A 22,563-nucleotide genomic window follows, 5' to 3' on the forward strand; every position below is an offset into this window, starting at 1 on the left:
AGAGGCTGAAACACTCACACACACACAGAGAGACTGAAACACACACACACACACAGACTGAAACATGTCTCCACCGTCTTTATTCGTCTTCTTACTGATTTCTCGTCTCTTGGGTTTTAATGAGGCGATGTCCGCGCACGCACCGAGGATGAGATTCTCAAACACAGGTAGGACATACTTAACTTCTTCTTCTTCTTCTACATCTGCAAATCATTTGTGTAGATGATTCCTTTAGAGGTGACGAACGAGAGACAGTGTGATGAAGCTGCGACTTCAGGGGAGACCGGGGTCGGTTGTCTCACTTTTCACTCTCTTCTGAATCCGTCCTGATCGATAACTCTGACAGAGGTCACTCCTGAAGTAGACCGAAGTTCACCTTTTATTCTTGTAAATTAAAATTAAAAACACTTTGAGCCAATCACAGGGCAGCGTGTCTCTATAGCGACACATATTAGACTCACTAGATGACTCCTGATTGAAGAACAAAGCAGAATTGATGATTATTATAAAGATGTTACACCTTTTTGTTTTTACTGAGACAGGTCAGTGTTGATTTGATGCTCTGTAACAGAGGTTCCCAAACCCCCTTTTTTTTAATCTTAGAGCCCCCCTACTGGTCCCCCGGTTAGGAATGAGCATATACAGCAATATTTTTGTGTTTTGGTTTAGAGAAGAGAAAATGTGATTTTAACCCTCCTGTTATTCATCAAAAAGAAGTATTACAAATGTTTAGACGAAAGAATCCACCTTTCACGACAGCCCCATAAAATACCTTTTATCTTTGTCAATAAACGATTAGGAAATGATTTTTTTTGTACTTTTCTAACCAAAAGTAATTCATCACAGGGGTTAAAATCATTTATCTTCCTACAAGGTGTTTCTCTGGAGTTTGTTGAAATGAAGGGCGTGAGGTATCCAGTTTAACTCTGTTAACATTTTGATTAGAGTCCTCTTTCCTTTAATGACTCTGAACACAACACTCGTCTCTCTTCCTTTGTTAATCAAATGTAAACACTGCTGAAAAACTGGTTGAAATGCAAGATATTGATTTTCTACTGTTTTAGAGAAGTTCATTTCTACTTAAAAACTAAAATTTGTTGTTTTCATTTCAAGCGATGATTTCAGTTTGAAATATTCAATTGAAAAAACACAAAATCGTCTTTTTAAGATTTTATTTTTGGGCTTTTTGTGCCTTTAATGGAGAGAGAGGACAGTGGATAGAGTCAGAAATCATAGAGAGAGAGAGAAGATTCAAACCTGGGCCGCCAGCTTGGAGGACTACAGCCTCCATACATCAGATATTCTCTCTTTCATTAGAAACATGCAGCTTTAACAGTTGATCATATTTACAGTAGAGATCATGTCGGAGATCTATAAGGGGAAAAAAACTAAAACAAATAATCCTTCATTAATGGTAATCGAGGTCAAATGTTCATTTAAAGTCTTCATATGTGATTTTTTGATCCAGCAGATGTCGCCCTTGAGCTCCAGCATGAAACCAAAACAACTCGCGCTGCATTGTTGTGTTAGCATGCTAATGCTAGTGATCTTTATTATGCTGGTATCTTCACACTGCATGTAAATTTACCTGAAATGAGCGTGATCTAGAAACACAGTTAAGCAGTGAGTACAGTATGTTATTCTTCTTTTCTCTAGTCCCTCAATTAAACAACTTTTATACACGAGGGGAGGAGTCAGCCGGCTGTCCTGGCGATGTAAACAAAGTGAAGATAGGACTCTGAAAACTCTGAAAACATCACAGACAGTGGGACTCGGGTGTTACACCCATTGTAGACAGTCATGACTCACAGAGTTATTTTCAGAGGATAGACTTGATTTATATTATATTTAAGTGTGAAAAATCACATAGAAAGCCTTTAATCGTAATGTTGATTTGAGGTCATATCGCCCTCGCTCTAAGTAGTGATTGCATTGTTAGTAATGATTTTAGTAACGAGGTACAAACGATTTTTTTAGGATCTTTTGGCTCTTTTTGATGAGTAAACGTGCACCAGGTCAAACTGACCCAGGAACATTATCGCTGACAAACAAACACAACAGGACGGTTAAATGCTGAGTTTTATTCTGAAAAGACGTTTGTGGAGTCTTTGAACTCTTTTTCTCAGTTTGTGTTCAGACTTCTGAGAAATTCGGACGTTACTTCCTGTAACTGTGTCCAAACGTTTGGTTCAAAACTGTAAAATAATCAGTTAAAATTATTTTTTTTAAAACCAAAGCTGGTGCACCTTTTCGATCACACATCCAGCTTTGTATGAGTCTGTTTTTCTTCTACTTGCAGACCCCTCCATGAAGAGGACACTTTTACCTGGAGACCAAACATCTGTACAGATTCTTCCAGGAGGAGAACCAGACACCGTCACAGCTGTCGGACCAAAGCACCTGATTTCACTGAACTTTAAAAACCCTCTGCAGGTAAACAACATGTTACCTCATGTGACCTTTGGGGCCCCTCGCCCGCCACCAGACATGAACAAGAGGAGACACACCTCCACATATATATACAACCCCTGAGCATCCTTTTGCCTGTGTAGATATATTCAGTACTCAACGATTGGGATGTGCATGCTGTAGGATCTCAACCAGTCAAATATCTGTAGTGTAATTTCATCAACAACCAACACACACACACAGATAGATAGAGATCCTGTCCATGAAAGATAGATGTGAGAAAGTGATTCTCCTGCTTTTTGTCCCTCACAGGTTCCTGTGCAAAGAACGTTGTTCTGGAAAGATTGCATCATCAGCAAAACATCGACCACAGTGAGCATCAAAACAACACGGCAGCAGAACATTTGGTGTGTCGGTCAGATCTGATGGAAGTCTCTCTTGTGTTCTAGGATTGTGACTTTAACATCACCGCGGTGCAAAAGAGGGAAGAGGGCGACCAGGCGTATGTGTGTGGGACCAACGGCAGGGAGACTTTGTGTTGTGACGTGGTAGGACGCTGCAGACTGTAAAACACACTGACTGGAGACTGACATGATGTGTCTGTGAACGTGCATGCTCACGTAGATGGCTTAAAAACAGTTAAAGTCCTTGGACTGGATTCTGTGAGGCCCGGTTGTTAACCCGCTCTATATTTTATATTTCTCATATTTGACGCTCTGTATGTTTTATCTTCTTGGAGTATTTTGGTGCTCGACTCCATCTTAACGTCTCTTTTCTTATCGTCCATCGTTTACACTGAGCCGTCACTTCTCCTTTGTGCAGCGGTGATTCTTAGAGGTCTCCTTTGTGTTCTCGTAGATTCTATCAGCTCCGTCTCCCGAGTGCCGTACCTCTGAAAAAATGAGGAGCATACAAGGAAGTATCAGAAAATTTATCATGAAGGAAGGTGAACCGTCTGTTTTTGTGGGTGAGTTTTGACAGATTACTTTATTTCCTGCATGTGTGTCTTTGCTTCCTGATTCACTGGTTTGTCGTCAGTGGTTACTTTTCCTTTCTTCATCCAGGAAACATATTTGCTGAACTTTTACGCTCTTTTAAACGTAGAGTCAGTAGAAATGTTTGTAAACATTCAAACTGGGCCCCTCCTCCTGGGCTCACCGATAGGTCTGAAAAGGGGTGGAAAATTTCTGGTAAATTTCCAGAAACTTTCCAGGGGAATTATGGTTATTAACTGGAAATTGAGGGTAATTTAATCGTACTGTATCATATCCAATCATAAATATAAACATTTTGCATGCAGGGGGCGTGGCCTCAATAGCCCTGCAGTAAGCAGTGTGCTATGTGCATGTGATTGAGGAAATAGATATTCAAGTGTACCTGCATTAAATCTGGTTGTTTTAGTCGAGATTATGCTAAAATATATTTTCCTCAACTATATTTAAGTTACCTTTCAAGGGCCAATCTTCAATTTTTGTAAATTCCTGGTTTATTCCCATTTATTCCCGTAAATTCCCATGGAAAGTTTCCACCTTTGAAAATTCCCAGAATTTTGTACCCCAGAAGCTCTCACTCTCTGAAGGACTTAGTGTGTACGTTTACTGTTTGTAGCTACACTGCAAGCTAACACACGCTAGCTCAAGCTAACCGCCGGTGTTTGTCACCTGCCTATCTGAATCTCGTCCAATCACTGAATTGTATCCACTCCTAAACTCACCTTCTGCGCTGTCATTGGCTGGAGGAAACACACCAGCTCCGCCCAGAAACGTCCCGAGTCAACCAGAACAAATCAGAGCAGTAAGATCCAGTCAGAGGACAGAGTCTCTGCAGACACAGTCACCACCACACATGTACGGAGGCCCAGAAGGGACAATGGAGAAGCTTCACTTTAGGAGAAGTCTGGATTTTATTTTGAAGGCGAAAGCTGCTGTCTCTATAAGCTCTACTAACCCTCTTGGTTCAGTTCTCTAATGATTTCTTCTTCTTCTTTCTGCCATTGCTCGTGATGCCGCTGCTTCCTCCCTGAACCTTTAGCCTCTCTTCACGGCCTGCACAGACACTCTTTGTCTCTCACAGGTTTTGCCATTTCAGTAAGCAGCTTTTTTTAATGCTATCACTGAAATATGATCCGCATTTCTGCTCAAAAGAAAGAAACCTTTTAGAAGTGGTCATCTGTGGTTGTTTTGTTTCGCAGAATCAGAAACAAACGCCGACCTTTACACGACCTACTCTGGATCTCAGGAGAATGTTGGAGTCCACAAGTTTGGAACAAACCGCGTTGGACCAGCGAACCATAATAAAGGTATTTGCATGATGATAGATGGGTTTTAAGAACTTTATGGTCTTCCTTTATCGAAGCTGTAAGTGATGCAAACTTTGTGACCCATGAAAAGTTATGATTTAAACATGCAGACTCTTACAGTGTGTGTTGCTCTTCTTATTCCTGTTCTGGAGTTTGGATTCTTCGTCTTTATCTTGCAGAACCTGTTGTGTTTTATTCTCATGTTTCTTCACTTTGTCGTTAAGATCTTTGAACGTCTCCCTCGGTGTGAAAGCTGCTGCAAAGTCGTATTACTGCTGAATTATCTGTCTGTGGAGTTTGCTGAAAAGGTCCCATGTCCCTGACTTCTGTCTCCTCTGTGTCACAGAGCAGCACTATGTGGGTCTGGTGATCAGCAGACAGGCAGAAGACCCTTCACAGGATAAAGTTTTTGCCTTTTATAAGGAGAAAAACAGAGACTCAGACCTGTACAGCGGGATGTGGCTCCCCTTCGTCTCACAGGTTTGCATGGTAAGGATTTATCAGAATCAGAATCTGGGTTTATTGCCAAGTACATTTACACATACAAGGAATTTGACTTAAAGTTACCTGTTAAGGGCCAATCTTCAATTTTTGTAAATCCCTGGTTTATTCCCATTTATTCCCACAAATTCCTGTAAATTCCCATGGAAAGTTTCCACCTTTGAAAATTCCCAGAATTTTGTACCCCAGAAGCTCTCCCTCTCTGAAGGATGTAGTGTTTACGTTTACTGCTTGTAGCTACACTGCAAGCTAACACAGGTGTTTGTCACCTGCCTGTCCAACAGGAAGCAGACCAACTCCACGTCCATGTCTTAATGAGATGCATCAACATTTTGTAGTAGCATCCATTAATGCACACAGTACACCCGCTGTAAACAAGGACTCCACTATATGTAACCTGTGCTCAGTCATTGTGCAGGAGTGATTGACAGTGTGGCTGTGGCTTGCTTTAGTCAGACAGGGGCGGTCCCAAGAAACACATGCAGTATATCTGGACGTCGCAGATGAACGCCAGGCTCTACTGCGGAGATCCAGACAGCAAGCAGCACTTCTCTGAGCTGGTCCACGTGGCTGCTGTGCACGCAGAGCACTGGCAGGACTCCAGGGTTTATGCACTCTTCCAGAACGAATGGTAAGACTTCATATCCTCCATGTTGGATACTGAGAGGGATCACACATCACTCCACAGCGTGCAGCAGAGTCCTAAAGTGAATCGGAACCCAAATACATGATAACCCTCTGTAGCATGTCCTGGACATGCATAAAGGGGTGAATAACTTTACTATAGCTAACGGAAGCTCACCACCCATTAGTTAACTAGACTACTCTTTCCTAGAACTAAGTGAGAGCTCACTCCCTACCAGCCGCTAGTCTACTCTTTCCTAGTACCTGAAGCTATGTAAAATGACTCCTCTAACACCCTTTGGAGGACAGAGGACTTGTTATAATCACAGCCCCAGGATTATCTGCCTAACATTCATTTCTAGAATAATTAGATTCAAGAATAACCCCTGGTACAGGACTCTAGATTACCCCCCAGAGAGGGAATAACTGTGAACTCCCCTCGCTAGGATGTTAGGTGTGTATGAGGTGTGTAATATAAATCAGTAAGACAAGTGTGCCGTGGTGTGACAGCTCAAGCTTACCTTCTGAGGTTCACGGGGCCCTTAAGGGGAACTTTCAGTCTTTGTGGTGTGAATAATTTCAGTCAGAAAATGATTTCAAAAAGTTTCCGAAAATGTATTTAAAAATTTCAAATGATATTCCAAATGCAAATACAAAACAGTAAAAGTAAAAGATATAAAAATATGGAAAAGGAGAACAAAACTCAAAGACCAAAGTCTAAACCTGGGAGTGTAGACACTTGAGGTTTTAAAAGATCTTGGCTCAGAGAAGTCCCAAAATGGGATTTCAAAAGTCGGAGTGGCGTGGATTCGTTTAGCAAAGCAAAAAGGAACCCCGATCAGATTTTCTCCAGAGTTTTTATAGCAAAAAGGTCGGTCTTTTTTTCAAGATCCTGTAACACCTCAACAATGCACGTTTGCAGAAACGTGGTGCATACACAGGTAATACCAAGTTCATATGTGGTTTCAGCTCGAAGACCGTGAACCGAGCAGACACACAGAAGAGTTGATACTCAGAAACGCTAGACACCTACGAGCTCCTATGTGGTTTTGCTTCAATGTATGGCACACTTATCTTGACCTCACAGGAGCGTAGGCACTACGAGTGTGTGTGAGTTTAACAGGAAATGTTGAAAGACTTTATGACCTATGTATTAAATGATGAAAGAATTAAATGATAATAAAAGGAAAAAACAAAAACAAATTCAACAATTGCATAACTCTTTCTGATCTTTCAACACCCTCTTACTGGCTGTCAAAGCAACAACCTGTAACTCCTCCCCTTTCAGTCGTCTCAAAGTCAATCTAATAGAACAATAACCTCCAACATGGCGTCTCTCTCATGTCCACAGAGCGCCCCGCTCGCCTTGTTTTCAGCACTATGTAACTTTGTCAGCGTCCATCGTCCTCCATGTTTGTCTCCACTTTTTTAAAATTGGTTAAGATCTGAAAATTGTCTTATGCGTCGCCAGCTCCAGACAGCGTGAGCAAACTGTTGGACTGAACTCTGAGTCAGTGAAGAGACTCTCATCTTTATTTATTTCTCAGGATTCACTCGTGTTTCTGCTTTAGCTTCTTTTAGCATCAGGACATTAAAAGTGCGTCACAGTGATTTAAGCCAACGCTGTTGTTTTTGTCTTTGTGTAAAACAGCAGAGTCACATTTAACCACATTAAAGGAAGAAAATTAGACTTTTTGATGTCGCCCTTGAGCACCAGCATGAAACCAAAACAACTGGCGCTGCATTGTTGTGTTAGCATGCTAATGCTAGTGATCTTTATTATGCTGGTATCTTCACACTGCATGTAAATTTACCTGAAATGAGCGTGATCTAGAAACACAGTTAAGCAGTGAGTACAGTATGTTATTCTTCTTTTCTCTAGTCCCTCAATTAAACAACTTTTATACACGAGGGGAGGAGTCAGCCGGCCGTCCCGGCGATGTAAACAAAGTGAAGATAGGACTCTGAAAACTCTGAAAACATCACAGACAGTGGGACTCGGGTGTTACACCCATTGTAGACAGTCATGACTCACAGAGTTATTTTCAGAGGAGATACTTGATCTCTGCTATATTTATGTGTAAAATGCACAGTCAGCCTTTTAGTGACCACAAACCCTCGTTTAACTGCTGACTGATGACTCAGCGGTTATTTATCTCTGTTGTGTTTTGATGACAAAAGAAGAACAGACAGAACTCAGTTACTTCTCTCACCTTGTTTCTGCTTCCTCTTCTGTCCTTACTTTAGACACTGTCTGCTCAGCTGTGTTTTTTTTTAACCAGCACGTCTAAGATCTGCTCTGACCTCCCAGCACTTCCTTGTTGTTGCAGATGAGTCAGTAAAAAACGAACTGACCTCCGTGTCTCGCTCTCTGCAGGGGGATGAGCGCTGTGTGTGTCTACAGGGTGAAGGACTTTCAAAACATCTTTACCAACTCTCCATTTAAAGGCGGCAGCGCGGGCAGCCAAGTCGACAGGCGCAGAGCGGTACGTGAGGTCAAAGCAAAAAAAAAACATGAAATCTTAAGAGTTTGGGAAGTTTAGGGAACAACAGCTGGGCTCAAGGATGAACAGATTGGACTGGAGGTGGACGAAGGTCACAGACCTCACCTCCCTCCACTCCTCATGAGAAGAAATGTGAGGAACGCGGGGAGGGAATTTGATTACAGCTGCTTTGTTTCTACTTTGTTTATCTGCTGCCCACAGCCGGCGAGCTGGGCGGGTCCCCTCGCTCGGCCTCTCACACTCCTTCTGCTGTCAGGAGCAAAGAATAGAATAGAATAGATGTTTATTGCTATTTGCACAGTTACAGGACAGTACAGGTACATTGGAATTTTTGTGCGTTTCTCCCTGAGTCAGCTTCTACAAAAAAGTTAAAATTATATATAAAATAGAAAAACATTATAAGAAAAAAAGAAAAGTACAAATAAAAAAAATAAAAAAGTTGTAGTAACAGCTAAGTAACTGTACAGAAGCTATACACTGTATTAAAGCAAATATGTAATACAAAATAATAACAAAGGTGAACACTGTACAATGAAATGAAAATATAAATATGTTTTCTGAGAAGTCTCCTGACAAACACACGGCGTGCGTATAGACTCAGAGACGCATGTTCTCTGAAGTGATGTTCAAACCAAAGCTGCTGTTTTATTTCATGTGTAGTGAATTATTTGAAACGTATCTCCTGGTACCAGCTGGTGTATTTGTAGTTTATTGTAAGGCCAGAAGCCAGAACAAGGTGTTCTATGTTATTGCTCTGCCTCCACATGAATGATAAAGTTCACGTGTTATTTGAAGTCATGTGGTGTTTGTTCCATCAGAGCTCGTCTGTGTTTCTCCTCAGTGCGTCCCCGACAGCACCGCGATCAGTTTAGACGTCCTGAAGTCGATCGAGGAGAACTCAGAGATGGAGGAATGGGTTAAACCTGCCGACAGCTCGCGCCCACTCGTCTTTGATCGCCACAGGTACACTCACATCTCCGTGGACAAGAGGAACCAACGCCACCCGGTCCTGTTTCTGTCTCTGCGTAAGTGATTCAGTAGATACCAATCAGGGAAGTGATCAGTGAGAACAGTGAAGTACAAACCTGTGTGAACAGGTCAGGGTGGAAACATGAACAGCTTGGTTCCTTTAAATAGTTTACAGGAAGTCACATAGGTCTGTAGATCTTTATATATTATTGTCTGATGATGACGTCTGCCTCTGGGAACGCAGGCTGACCTCGAGGATGGTACAGGCCACCTGAAGTTACCTGCCTTCAGTCGGTCTTAAGTTTGTTAAAATAACATTGTGATGAAGAATAAAAGCTTCGTCAGGTCCGTCCTCAAGAGGAGGAGAAAACAACTTTTAAAACTTTTGTTGAATGGAGGTCAGATCGATCACTTCTGATGCATTTCAGGAAGTCAGGAAATCTGAACGCTGACGGGATTTGCGACACATCGTCGAACAGATTTGAAGCTCATGTTGGACATGCTCTTATCTCTGATTGGTTGTTAGCTGGACTTGCATAATGACGTCTGTTTCTAGAGATAAATGAATTATTGTCAGAATAATGGGAATAATGTCCTTCACTTGCTTCTTCTTTTTTTTTACTGTATAATCGAAAGCTCATTCCTGATTGGTCAGTACAACTCAGACTACTACTCCTACCTAAAGTCCGGTCCTACATGAACAGATTCTTCATTTTTAATCTGGAGCCGGAGATGAAGCTCGGTTTGGCCTTTTCAAGGCTTTGAGCTCGGCAGCATGGCTGATGACCAAAGACCAGAGACATGACTTTGGTTTTTTGGTTTATTTTAGTTTTCCCAAACACAGAAACGCCTCGTTTATCCTGTGATGTGAGGTCATGTGTTTTATATTTCACCACATGACATCTGAACTCGATGTGTCAACACACTCTCTGGACTTTGGCCAGCAGTGGACGGACTGTTGCCCATGAGACTCACCAAGTAAAACATGATAATGATGCATTCAGGGACACAATAAAGCGTCCAACCTTTGACACTCTGAGGGGCGTAAGAGAGATCGTAAAGTGAGCACGTAGCGGTCTTGGTCATGCTGTCCTTCCTGAGCTATCTTCAATGTTTTTAGGATTTTCGGTTGTAGACCTTCCCCCACCCACACACACACACACACACACACACACACACACACACACACACACACACACACACACACACACACACACACACACACACACAGTAAACAGACTTCAGTTAAACCTAAACTGACATGATTACAGTTCGACCTCCAGAGTCTGTGATTAGAGCGCCATCCCGCCCCCTGACAGTGTTTCGGGTTAGGCCACTCCCATACTCATGGTTTCCTCTATTTGTTTTCCTTAAAGTGAAATAGACATAAACATGGAGACAGAGCGGGGGCGTTGCTATGAGGAAACCAACTTATTGGAGGCCGCAGTAGCTCGGTCTGTAGGGACTTGGGTTGGGAAACACAGAGGGTTGTCGGTTCAAGTCCCGGTGCGGACTAAGTCTGGAAATTTGGTTTTGGGAGCTGAAGAAGTGCCAGGTCACTTCCTGAGCCCTGCTGACGTGCCCTTTGGCAAGTCTATGTACCTCCAACTGCTCGGTGCACTCCTCTCCACTCGTGCATGTCCACATCATCCTTAAAGGGTTAAAAAAAACTTTCAGAAGCAACGTTGTGGTTTCAATAAGGATCTGAAAGTTTAGTCTAAATTTGGCTCCTGCAGATGCCAAAGTTCAAAGCTGTTTAATTTCCTGACTGAGTTTACATGGACCTGAGTCTGATCCTGGTTCTGAGTCTGATCCTGGTTCTGAGTCTGATCCTGGTTCTGATTCTGATCCTGGTTCTGAGTCTGGTTCTCATCTTCAGGATCTGGTGTTTACCTGGACTCAGAGAAACCTGGTTCTCCCTGTATTTATTTATTTGTTGATTTTGACAGGGACAGTGTACAGCCTATCAGCTGTACCAGAGTTATGATGGTTTACATCTGTAGTCCCCGGGCAGGAGACGGAGACAACGTCTCTGTTAAGAAACAAAACACACACGAGGGACACCGTCTGCAACTAGATCATTTTCTTTGCTGTTGTTCTAATTTTCTTCACATTCATAATAATCTTTGTTTTTTGTCATGAGTTCTTCTGAAGGCGTTTTGTTTGTTTTCTTGTATTGAGTTTTTTTGATTATGTTTTTCTTTTTTACCTGAAAATGTTTTAAACAACTATAAAAAACATACACTAACAACATCTACACAACAATACACAACCACTGAACAATGGCATTAAATACAGGATACATGACCGATACTCGTATCCTGCTTTTTGATGACGGCAGCTCATTCCTGCAGGTGTCTGTGATGTTTATTTTTCGCAACACAAACTGATTTCGAAATCTGAGAAACATGAGACCTGTGTGACTTATTGTGAGCTCAGCACAATCTCTGACACCCCTCACAAGCCCCGCCCCCCGACGGTCAGCCCTGTGCAGGTAGTCGACAGCTGACAGCAACAATAGTGAGGTGTATACCTATCAGAGTTCTTTAGGTAGCAAAATCTGGTTTCTCAAAATCTGGATAAGGGCTGATCCTGGTTTCTGAAATCAGGATTGAATGTTTACCTGAACAAACACAGAAAGAGAATACTTAAAAACCCGATTAAAACCGGTTCACTCAAGTCCATGTAAGCGCAGTCGTGTGTGATCCAAAATGGCCGAACCAATCCGTTCCAGATCATCATGATTTTTATCATCAGTGGCGACTTCAGAGTCCTGCAGCCTGAATAATGAGGAGGAAGAGTTCAGACATGTTCTTCATCTTTAAGGTTACTGTGAGTTCTGAAGAAGATAATCTAGAGTATGATACGACCTTCTGGATGAGTCATCAGAGGTGAAGAAACAAGACTCTGAGAGTGGGAGTGGAGTGTGCTCAGACTAAATAATGATTCTCTCTTCATACAGATAATGGAGCCATTCATAAAGTGACGCAGAGTCAGAATCAGACGTTTGTCATCGCAGAGTATGAGACATTTAAACACAACACCAGCATCCTCAACATGATCCTAAACCAGAACTCTGTGAGTAACAACATCTGCCTACTCACATTTCCACAGAGACACCTGGAGGAGTGAGGAGTGGAGGAGTAAGGAGTGGAGGAGTGAGGAGAGGAGGAGTGGAGGAGTGAGGAGTGAGGAGAGGAGGAGTGAGGAGTGAGGAGAGGAGGAGTGAGGAGTGGAGGAGAGGAGGAGTGGAGGAGTGAGGAGAGGAGGAGTGGAGGAGTGAGGAGTGAGGAGTGGAGGAGTGAGGAGAGGAGGAGTGGAGGAGTGAGGAGTGGAGGAGTGGAGGAGTGAGGAGTGGAGGAGTGAGGAGAGGAGGAGTGAGGAGAGGAGGAGTGGAGGAGTGAGGAGTGAGGAGAGGAGGAGTGAGGAGAGGAGGAGTGGAGGAGTGAGGAGTGAGGAGTAAGGAGTGGAGGAGTGGAGGAGAGGAGGAGTGGAGGAGTGAGGAGTGAGGAGAGGAGGAGTGAGGAGAGGAGGAGTGGAGGAGTGAGGAGTGAGGAGTAAGGAGTGGAGGAGTGGAGGAGTGAGGAGAGGAGGAGTGAGGAGTGGAGGAGTGGAGGAGTGAGGAGTGGAGGAGTGAGGAGTGGAGGAGTGAGGAGTGGAGGAGTGGAGGAGTGAGGAATGAGGAGTGAGGAGTGGAGGAGTGAGGAGTGAGGAGTAAGGAGTAAGGAGTGAGGAGTGGAGGAGTGGAGGAGTGAGGAGTGGAGGAGTGAGGAGTGAGGAGTGAGGAATGGAGGAGTGAGGAGTGGAGGAGTGAGGAGTGGAGGAGTGGAGGAGTAAGGAGTGGAGGAGTAAGGAGTGAGGAGTGGAGGAGTGAGGAGTGAGGAGTGAGGAGTGGAGGAGTGAGGAGTGAGGAGTGAGGAGTGGAGGAGTGAGGAGTGAGGAGTGGAGGAGTGAGGAGTGAGGAGTGAGGAGTGAGGAGTGTTGGTGACTAAGTGCTGTACTATAAGAAATGCTCTGTCCTCTCTCCTTGCAGATGAAGCTGTATGCAGCCTCCAGAAGTGAACTGGTCCAGGTGGACGTGACAAACTGTGCCCAGTATGGAGACCGCTGTGAGGACTGCGTGTTAGCTAGAGACCCAAACTGCGGCTGGGCACTGAACCGCTGCGTCCCTGTGACACTGTAAGAGATCACACATCGCTTTCATTCACTCAGAAGTAACCGGCACACGGCTTCATCAAATCAGCCACACACACCAGGCTGTAAAAAAAAGAGACAGTTTAAACTGGGAGCTGAACGGTTTTAAGAGTCAGCCTCAAGTGGACACTCGAGGAATTTCATATTTTTCCCCCTTCAGCTCTGGCTTCATTTTGCAACACCGGAGGTTTGACCCTGGAGTCAAACACTGCTTATTGCTCAAACACCCAAGGTGTGTTCAATGTCATCTCAGCATCACCGTTACCGCCATCGATTCATCAGCTGAGTCACCGCACACTGCACCTTCCTGATGTGTCTTCACTTCCAGTGTGAAGAAACACTGTTCTCTCTCTCTCCCCCCGCTGGCTCTGCCTTTTTTTTGGCAAAAGCTCAGTAACTAATCTCAGCCGCCATCTCGTCTTTGTACACATATATTAACTCAACGCGTTGCAGAAACACGGCACAGCAGGAGCTCCACATACACACACAGTCAGACATGCACACACACACACAGAGCTGTTCTCCCCTGCTGAAACCATCTCACCTCTGTTACTACCTCTGAAGACGGTACAGAGGGGGGAGGGGGGGTGTCACTTTGCCCCCCCATGAGATTCAGATGGAAGGGGAAATGTTACAGGAAGTCACTATTTGTGGCTTGACACGGCGGCCTGAACAGAGCCTCTGACTACATAGTCTAACCGTCCTGACAGAGCTGATAAAGAATCATTTAATTTTCTGACCTAATTTCTGCACATTTCATTTTATTTCTGGTCTCTTGTGAACACAGCATGCCTTCTAAAACCTGTTTAAAGAGGACTCTCCCTAAAACAAAGATCCCTCTCATATGACTTCTCATCACACGCCACAGTTTGCAGAACAACTAGTTTGTTTGATTCTAAAGTAAAAGCACATAGTTTTATTAGAGCATGTGGATGTCATGAGGCTTGGCTAATCGCTGTGGCATGTTAGTGTTGTTGAGCAGCAACAGGCAGGGTTTGGATTTATGAAACATATATCTCATGCTCGCAGAATGTGTCAAACATCGATATCTTCAGTGAGAAGAAACTTTTATCAGTCAGGAAAGAGGAGTTTAGAAACCTGTGTCCGATCAACTCTGATGATAAAAGCCATCATCACAACCAGAAGTTTTTCTGAATGCAACCAGAACATTAAAAAAAGAAATATTGTGATTGACATCTGCAGAGTTGAGTTCTGCTATGTAGAGCAGGAAGTGGTGGAGGTGGTGTGCGGTAAAACTTTGACACGACTTCTTTATTTCCACTTCAAAACCAACAAGCTGCAGGCAGCATGAGTCACTGAAGCATCCAGCACACAGGAGGTGAGGAAAGTGATATTATTCATACTACCTTTTCCCCCCGCCCACCCACCACGAGGAGAGCATGACTAAGAGGGGCAACGGAAAGGGATGATTGTGATCCTACTATGAGTGATATTCTAACCGTCAGAGCCCCTTTAAGTAAATTGGAAAATCACTTTTCTAGTCTTCTGACTACTCAAAGAGATTTCACACCGCAGGTCACTCATACACATTCACACACTGATGGTAGAGGCCGCTGTGTAAAGAATCCATCAGTATTAACTCATCCATTCACACACTGATGGTAGAGGCCGCTGTGTAAAGAATCCATCAGTATTAACTCATCCATTCATACACATTCACACACTGATGGTAGAGGCCGCTGTGTAAAGAATCCATCAGTATTAACTCATCCATTCACACACTGATGGTAGAGGCTGCTGTGTAAAGAATCCATCAGTATTAACTCATCCATTCATACACATTCACACGCTGATGGTAGAGGCCGCTGTGTAAAGAATCCATCAGTATCAACTCATCCATTCATACACATTCACACACTGATGGTAGAGGCCGCTGTGTAAAGAATCCATCAGTATTAACTCATCCATTCATACACATTCACACACTGATGGTAGAGGCTGCTGTGTAAAGAATCCATCAGTATCAACTCATCCATTCACACACTGATGGTAGAGGCCGCTGTGTAAAGAATCCATCAGTATTAACTCATCCATTCATACACATTCACACACTGATGGTAGAGGCCGCTGTGTAAAGAATCCATCAGTATTAACTCATCCATTCATACACATTCACACACTGATGGTAGAGGCCGCTGAGTAAAGAATCCATCAGTATTAACTCATCCATTCATACACATTCACACACTGATGGTAGAGGCTGCTGTGTAAAGAATCCATCAGTATCAACTCATCCATTCACACACTGATGGTAGAGGCCGCTGTGTAAAGAATCCATCAGTATTAACTCATCCATTCATACACATTCACACACTGATGGTAGAGGCCGCTGAGTAAAGAATCCATCAGTATTAACTCATCCATTCATACACATTCACACACTGATGGTAGAGGCTGCTGTGTAAAGAATCCATCAGTATCAACTCATCCATTCACACACTGATGGTAGAGGCCGCTGTGTAAAGAATCCATCAGTATTAACTCATCCATTCACACACATTCACACACTGATGGTAGAGGCCGCTGAGTAAAGAATCCATCAGTATTAACTCATCCATTCATACACATTCACACACTGATGGTAGAGGCCGCTGAGTAAAGAATCCATCAGTATTAACTCATCCATTCATACACATTCACACACTGCAGATGAAGCAGTGGGAGCAACTTGGGGTTAAGTGTCTTACCTAAGGACACATCGGACATGTGGCTTCAGGAGCTGGGGATCGAACCCCCGACCTTCTGACTCTAACAAATGAGCCATCATCTGGGGATCCACCTTCAACATCCAATGAAAGCCCCAAAACTCAAAAGTAGACAAACTAGGGGATACACCTTTACAGAGAGCAGTTGCTCTGTATGTATATAAGATGAGTCAGTCCCAGAGGTTGGTGGTGCATTCACAGATCCTGCAGCGCGCATGTTGAGTGTCCTTGTGCAAGGCATGGCTGTATGAAAGGCTTAGGTAGTGATTATATGAACCTGCTTTCTTTTGATGGTCAACATGTCACTCATTGTGAATATCTGCTGTGGAAAATGTTTTAAAGGAAATCTGTTGTCAGCTTCACTTATCGTGTGGCAGCGATTACAGAAGTTAAAAATCACAATGTAGGTCTGAAGGTCTGCTCTGATACTGTAGCTCATTAAAAAGGCATTGATTAGTTTCAGTCTGAAAAATTCCCCACAGGGAGTCTCAAAACCGTACAGTATGCAATTTCTTCAATTAATGGAGAAGTTGAACTTGCCTGTTTGTAGAACTCCACTGAGCAAACTCTTCCTCTGTCTTTAATGTAACTTAAAGTTACATTAAAGACAGGTATTTAATGGTATATTAAAGGTATATTTATAAATAAATCAGGTCTCTTCTCCTCTCTCAGGGACTCACTGCAGGATGTGGCCCAAGGGAAGCATGATATCTGTCCGACTTATTCAAAGATTCAAGATCCTGGACTGGGTAAGACTTTATTTACAAATTAACACTCACAGGTTAATCAATCAATCTTTATTTGTACTGAGAAATTCAAATATTATCTCAGACTCATGTTGAACAGGCAGAAACCTGGATCAGAACCAGACTCATGATGAACAGACAGAAACCTGGATCAGAACCAGACTCATGATGAACAGACAGAAACCTGGATCAGAACCAGACTCAGATTGAACAGACAGAAACCTGGATCAGAACCAGACTCATGTAGAACAGACAGAAACCTGGATCAGAACCAGACTCATGATGAACAGACAGAAACCTGGATCAGAACCAGACTCATGATGAACAGACAGAAACCTGGATCAGAACCAGACTCAGATTGAACAGACAGAAACCTGGATCAGAACCAGACTCATGATGAACAGACAGAAACCTGGAGCAGAACCAGACTCAGATTGAACAGACATAAACCTGGATCAGAACCAGACTCAGATTGAACAGACAGAAACCTGGATCAGAACCAGACTCATGATGAACAGACATAAACCTGGATCAGAACCAGACTCATGATGAACAGACAGAAACCTGGATCAGAACCAGACTCAGATTGAACAGACAGAAACCTGGATCAGAACCAGACTCATGTAGAACAGACAGAAACCTGGATCAGAACCAGACTCAGATTGAACAGACAGAAACCTGGATCAGAACCAGACTCAGATTGAACAGACAGAAACCTGGATCAGAACCAGACTCATGTTGAACAGACAGAAACCTGGATCAGAACCAGACTCAGATTGAACAGACAGAAACCTGGATCAGAACCAGACTCATGATGAACAGACAGAAACCTGGATCAGAACCAGACTCAGATTGAACAGACAGAAACTTTTTTGCACGCTCTCTCTCACTTCACTTTACAAACTGGTGGCTGCATTATTTGCATATCTCAGTCAGGAGTAACGCAGGGCTCCATGTTTAGCTTATCACATCATGTCTGTCTCTGTCCATATGTTCTTATTTGGTGATGTGACTCTTACTCTCCTATCGTCACCGTGTGCTTCACACGATAAGCGCTGCTTCTTCCACCCTCTTCCCTGGAAACATGCGGTATCTTTCTCTGCAGGAGGCTATGTGGATTCCTTCTGATGTCACCACCAGAAACTCTATATTTGATCTATGGTACCCTGTACCAATACCCTGTTCTGTGACCTACCTTCAAGGACTATTTAATCCCCCGCTCTAATTATTAATTCACCTGACCATCCAGCTGTTTCATTACAAGCAGTCTGCAAAGCATCTTATTATCTAAAAGGTTATTCACTGACACCTCAAATGCATGAACTAAAAAAAAATGGTAATGTGCGAAAGATAAACCAGGGAACTTGTTATGAACCACTTCAGGGGCAGGCTGTCCTGAAGATTTCAGTATGTGCATAGTATAAACAGCTTTAGAGAAACTGTCCTCCATCTCATGCACATCGAGCTTTAGTCATTGTGTGCTGAAGGAAGATACAGGTACCTTGGAAAGATGCTTGTCATGCTCTATTTGGAATAAGGAAGCAGCCTGTTAAATACAGGTTAACTAAATAAAGCAAAGTAAACAAACCTCTTGTGTTCTTTTCTTGTTGTCTTAATATGTAGGTGAGTCAAATGCAGTCCAGGATGTTCCCTACAAGTCCAAGTACTTCCTGCAGTGCCCGGTGTCGTCCCTCCATGCAGAGTACACCTGGCTCCACCCTAAGGGCTCCAAATCCTGCAGCCTGAAGGAGCAGGAGTGTCTTCTTCTGATCCACAGCATGAGTCCAGAGCAGGATGGAACTTACACATGTGAGTCAGAGGAGAAGGGATACAAGAAGGTGGTGGTCAAGTATCAGCTAAAACTGCAGAACGGGGCCGCAGGCCACTCTCCAAGACTACTGCTGTGTGTTTGTCTGATGGCTGTCCTGTTAGTCCTGAATAAATAGTATAGATACGATGAAGATAATAGATTATTAGGCCGTTCTGCCACCCAGTCGGACAGAGGGTCGTGTCGCACAGTGACGTCCTTATCCTCCTATAGGAGCTAAGGCTCAAACAGGAGGATTAAACAACAGATTCTTTATTTTTTATATATTTCATTTCTTTTCTTTTTTTAAGATTTATTTTAGGGCTTTTTGTATCTTTATTGGAGAGATAGGACAGTTGATAGGTAGATACTGAAAGGAAAGGAGCCACAGGTCGGATTCGAACCTGCCCGCTTGGAGGACTAAGGCCTCCCTACATGCTGCACACGCACTAACCACTTTGCCACCAGCAACCACCTATTTATTTCATTTCTCACCACAAGTACAAATAGTGATTTATTTTTGCATTTTTCTAATTTGATATTTTTTGAAATCTTGATATTTTTGTGTCATAGTTTATTAATGAGGACAGATGCCTTGCTAACAAGTTGCTTCACTGATCTAGAAAATCAATATATTTTTAATATTTACATTCCGTTATAATCCAGCACCTTTAAATAGAATTGACTGAACATTATAGATATGATGAAATGGCCTTTGAACCTCAAATGTTCCTGTTTGAATATTTCTGCATCCTCCTCCAACAAACTGCTGAATTTACGTTTAACGATCTATATTTTGATGGCTATCTGAATTATTATGCTATTTTTACGCTGACTTAATGCACAGCTCGTTACAAAGAGTCCCTGATTCAGGCTGCATCACCTCCAGTCACCGAGCGACAACATGTAAGACTTGTTCTTTATCCTATCGAGACTATCTCTCCAATCCGTTACATGTTCCATATGTACGTTAAAAGTGTCTGTCCAAACCTGAAGCGGGGAGGTGGTGGTACAACATGTTAAGATAACACAATCTCGATTAGAGAAAGGAGGCTAGTCAGCTAACAGCTGGCAGGATTTGATGTCGCAGGTACAGGGAACTCTGTTCCATCCCTTTCCCAAGGGACTGAGGATCTGGGCATGTCTCCTGAGAGGACCGAGCTCTTAGCCATGGGCCATGCCGTAATGGTCCAAACACTGCATGGCTAGTGCCCCATCAACGAGGACCCACTATGAACAAAGATGGAGGGCCTTTGTGACATGGTGCAGAGAACTTTAAGTAGCTCCTCTCACATGCTCTGCCCCGGAGATTCTGCAGTTTTTGCAGGAGCTCCTGGTTGCGGGAAAGTTGCCCTTTACCCTCAGGGGTATGGTGGTGGCTATCAAGGCAGCCCATATAGAATGATGCCAATTGCCTGAGGAAGTTGGCAACCTTGTGTCCCAATTCCTCAAGGGGGCCAGAAGTCGAACTGGCCGTCATTGCAGACCTTCTCTCCCGCCTTGGGATTTGGAGCTAGTGCCACAGGCTCTGGAACGGACCCTTTTTTCTAGCACCTAGACTCAGAAGACTTAAAGTGGCTTTCCCTTAAGGCTTCCATCCTGCTGGCACTGGTCACTGCCCAACTTGTTGGGGAGCTTCAGGCTCTCTCTGGCAGGAACTTGCAGAGGTCCTCGTGATGGTGGTCTGCAGCTGAATCCGGCATTTCTCCCCAAGGTACTTTCAAACTCTCTGACAAGTCATTGGGTTGAGTTCAGGTCTCTCTACTCCATGCAGAGAGAATAAGGAGCACAGACGCTTACCGGTATGTCCGGTACACTATGTATGTACCGGATATGTATATGAGTATGTGCAGCGGAAAGGAACTCACAGGAGAACAGATCATTGGTCCGTTTCAAGCCGGAGCTTTTTGGTCAACCATTGTCAAAAGCCTGTCTTTCCCATTGGATTGTAGATGCTATCCAGCAGGCATACAGTATGTGGGCACTGGGGTTACTTGTGGCTCGGGAGCGCGGGTGCTACCCTGAGGCATGGCGGCATCCGGGGGGTTGTTACATGATGCATCTCCGAGTGAGATCTGCATCGCTCCTTCTTGGTCTGTCACTTCTACATTGCTCGGTTCTACCAGATTATTTGTAGCTGCATGCACGTCCGTCAGAGGACTGGTGCTCGGTGTAGCCAAACTGTAGTGACTTTTTTTTCCTTATTTGTCTGTCAGCCTGGTGTGGCTGGGCTAAGTGACTTCCCCTCCCCCCTTTGGCTAGCCTTAGCGCCTTGCAGGGCAGGCAGGCCTTGTTAGAGTCGGGCGCCTTGGCTTCAGGCAGGAGTAACTTGCAGCCAGAGGTACTTGCTGGCCTGGGGATGTGTTTATATAGTACATAGTTTCATTGACATCCACGCTGGTGATTCTTTTTGAATGCATGCTTTTGTGTGATTTTTTTCAAATCTTATTGAGTGTATTTGTCTTCTCTGACAAAAATGTCTCATTACACCGAATTCACCTGACATGTCCAGAAATACATCTCACTTTAAGTTATTACAAACGAGACTTTCTTACGTTTCTTCACGAGATCAAAATCTTGTGTCAGGAAGAGAACATTTTTTGTTTGCTGCACTTTTTACTCCTAACAAACAAGTTGAGGCTTTTTGTTTTCTTTTTATGAAATGAACTAAAATGTGTCTCATGACTTTGGCTAAATTTGGCTTTTATTTGGTATAATGAGATATTTCTGACTAAAAATAAGGCAGATCCACTTGATGAAATTGTCCAGTGACATCAAGCAGTTTTTAGAGAACCTGTCACATGTGATGTTCGACCAGTGATTGTGTTTAATTCCTGTACTTTTCACATATCTGTAAATATTTTATTTTGACATGCATTTTATGCACACAGAGGTGAACGGGCGTCCCTCGCTGTAATTTCCGATCTTGCAAACTACCTCAGAATTGCGCGATGTGCTTTGAGTTGGGACAGACTGTTTCTGAGTATGGAGGCTTTTGTCAGTTAAAGTGAAAGGCAGCATGTTGGGAAACGCTGCAGCGGACATGCTGAAAATGAGCCATATCTATTTAAAGTCCTTGAAGTGTGACTCTGAGCAGCCAGGTTAAACGCTTGTGACCCTTTAAGTGGTTTAACACTGTGTTTATTTACAGCGTCGCTTCATGCTGTCAGAGTTTCAGAGAACACAAATAGAGTTACTTTTCTAACTTAACTTTATATTTTGCACAAACATGTTTGAAATGATCGACATCCCTTATTTTCACACGTTATATCTCATGTTTAGTGTTTTGTGTAAATCTATGAATACCAATAAATCACATCAGAAAGTCAGATGATTGTTAGAAATTGATCCATGATTTAAGTGCTGAGAAAATATAAAAAACTGAAGCACCTTTCAGACTGCTGTATTCCCAAGAGTGCGGTAGCTAATCTCATCCGTCACCACACACTCAGTCAGACATGCACACACATTCTCGCAGCTGTTACCCTGTTCATGTAGTAACCACTGAGCTGTGAAGATGTTTATTAATGCACTGATATGTTTTACTTATTTTACAGCTCTGTAACATTTCTGATCCCAGCTTTGTGATGACCAAATCTATTTCTGTATGAATTTGTTTGTGACTTCTGTTCCTCTTGTATATACAGTAAATGCAAATCTGTTTCCTCCTTCGTTTCAATGTCACAGTCTATGAGTTTAGAATCAGCAGACCTGCTCACACACCGACACTACACAACCAGACGGAGGCTTTCATGTCACAGTGACAGCCCCCCCACCCCCACCC

The 22,563-nt window shown here is 43.3% G+C and overlaps 1 protein-coding gene across 1 annotated transcript; it reads left to right on the forward strand.

Annotated features, from left to right (window-relative positions):
* LOC110003002 (semaphorin-7A) lies at positions 1–22,447 on the forward strand. Its single transcript, XM_020658685.3, has 14 exons — positions 1–167; positions 2,300–2,433; positions 2,722–2,781; positions 2,859–2,957; positions 3,268–3,376; positions 4,601–4,708; positions 5,055–5,197; positions 5,662–5,840; positions 8,211–8,319; positions 9,179–9,362; positions 12,269–12,384; positions 13,340–13,485; positions 16,899–16,975; positions 18,596–22,447. Exons 1-14 carry the CDS (start codon positions 65–67, stop codon positions 18,916–18,918), a joined length of 1,890 nt encoding a protein of 629 aa, XP_020514341.2. The 5' UTR covers positions 1–64; the 3' UTR covers positions 18,919–22,447.
* Positions 22,448–22,563: the final 116 nt, after the last annotated feature.

Source organism: Labrus bergylta, chromosome 3 (assembly GCF_963930695.1).
Source record: "Labrus bergylta chromosome 3, fLabBer1.1, whole genome shotgun sequence".
NCBI classification, from domain to species: Eukaryota; Metazoa; Chordata; class Actinopteri; order Labriformes; family Labridae; genus Labrus; species Labrus bergylta.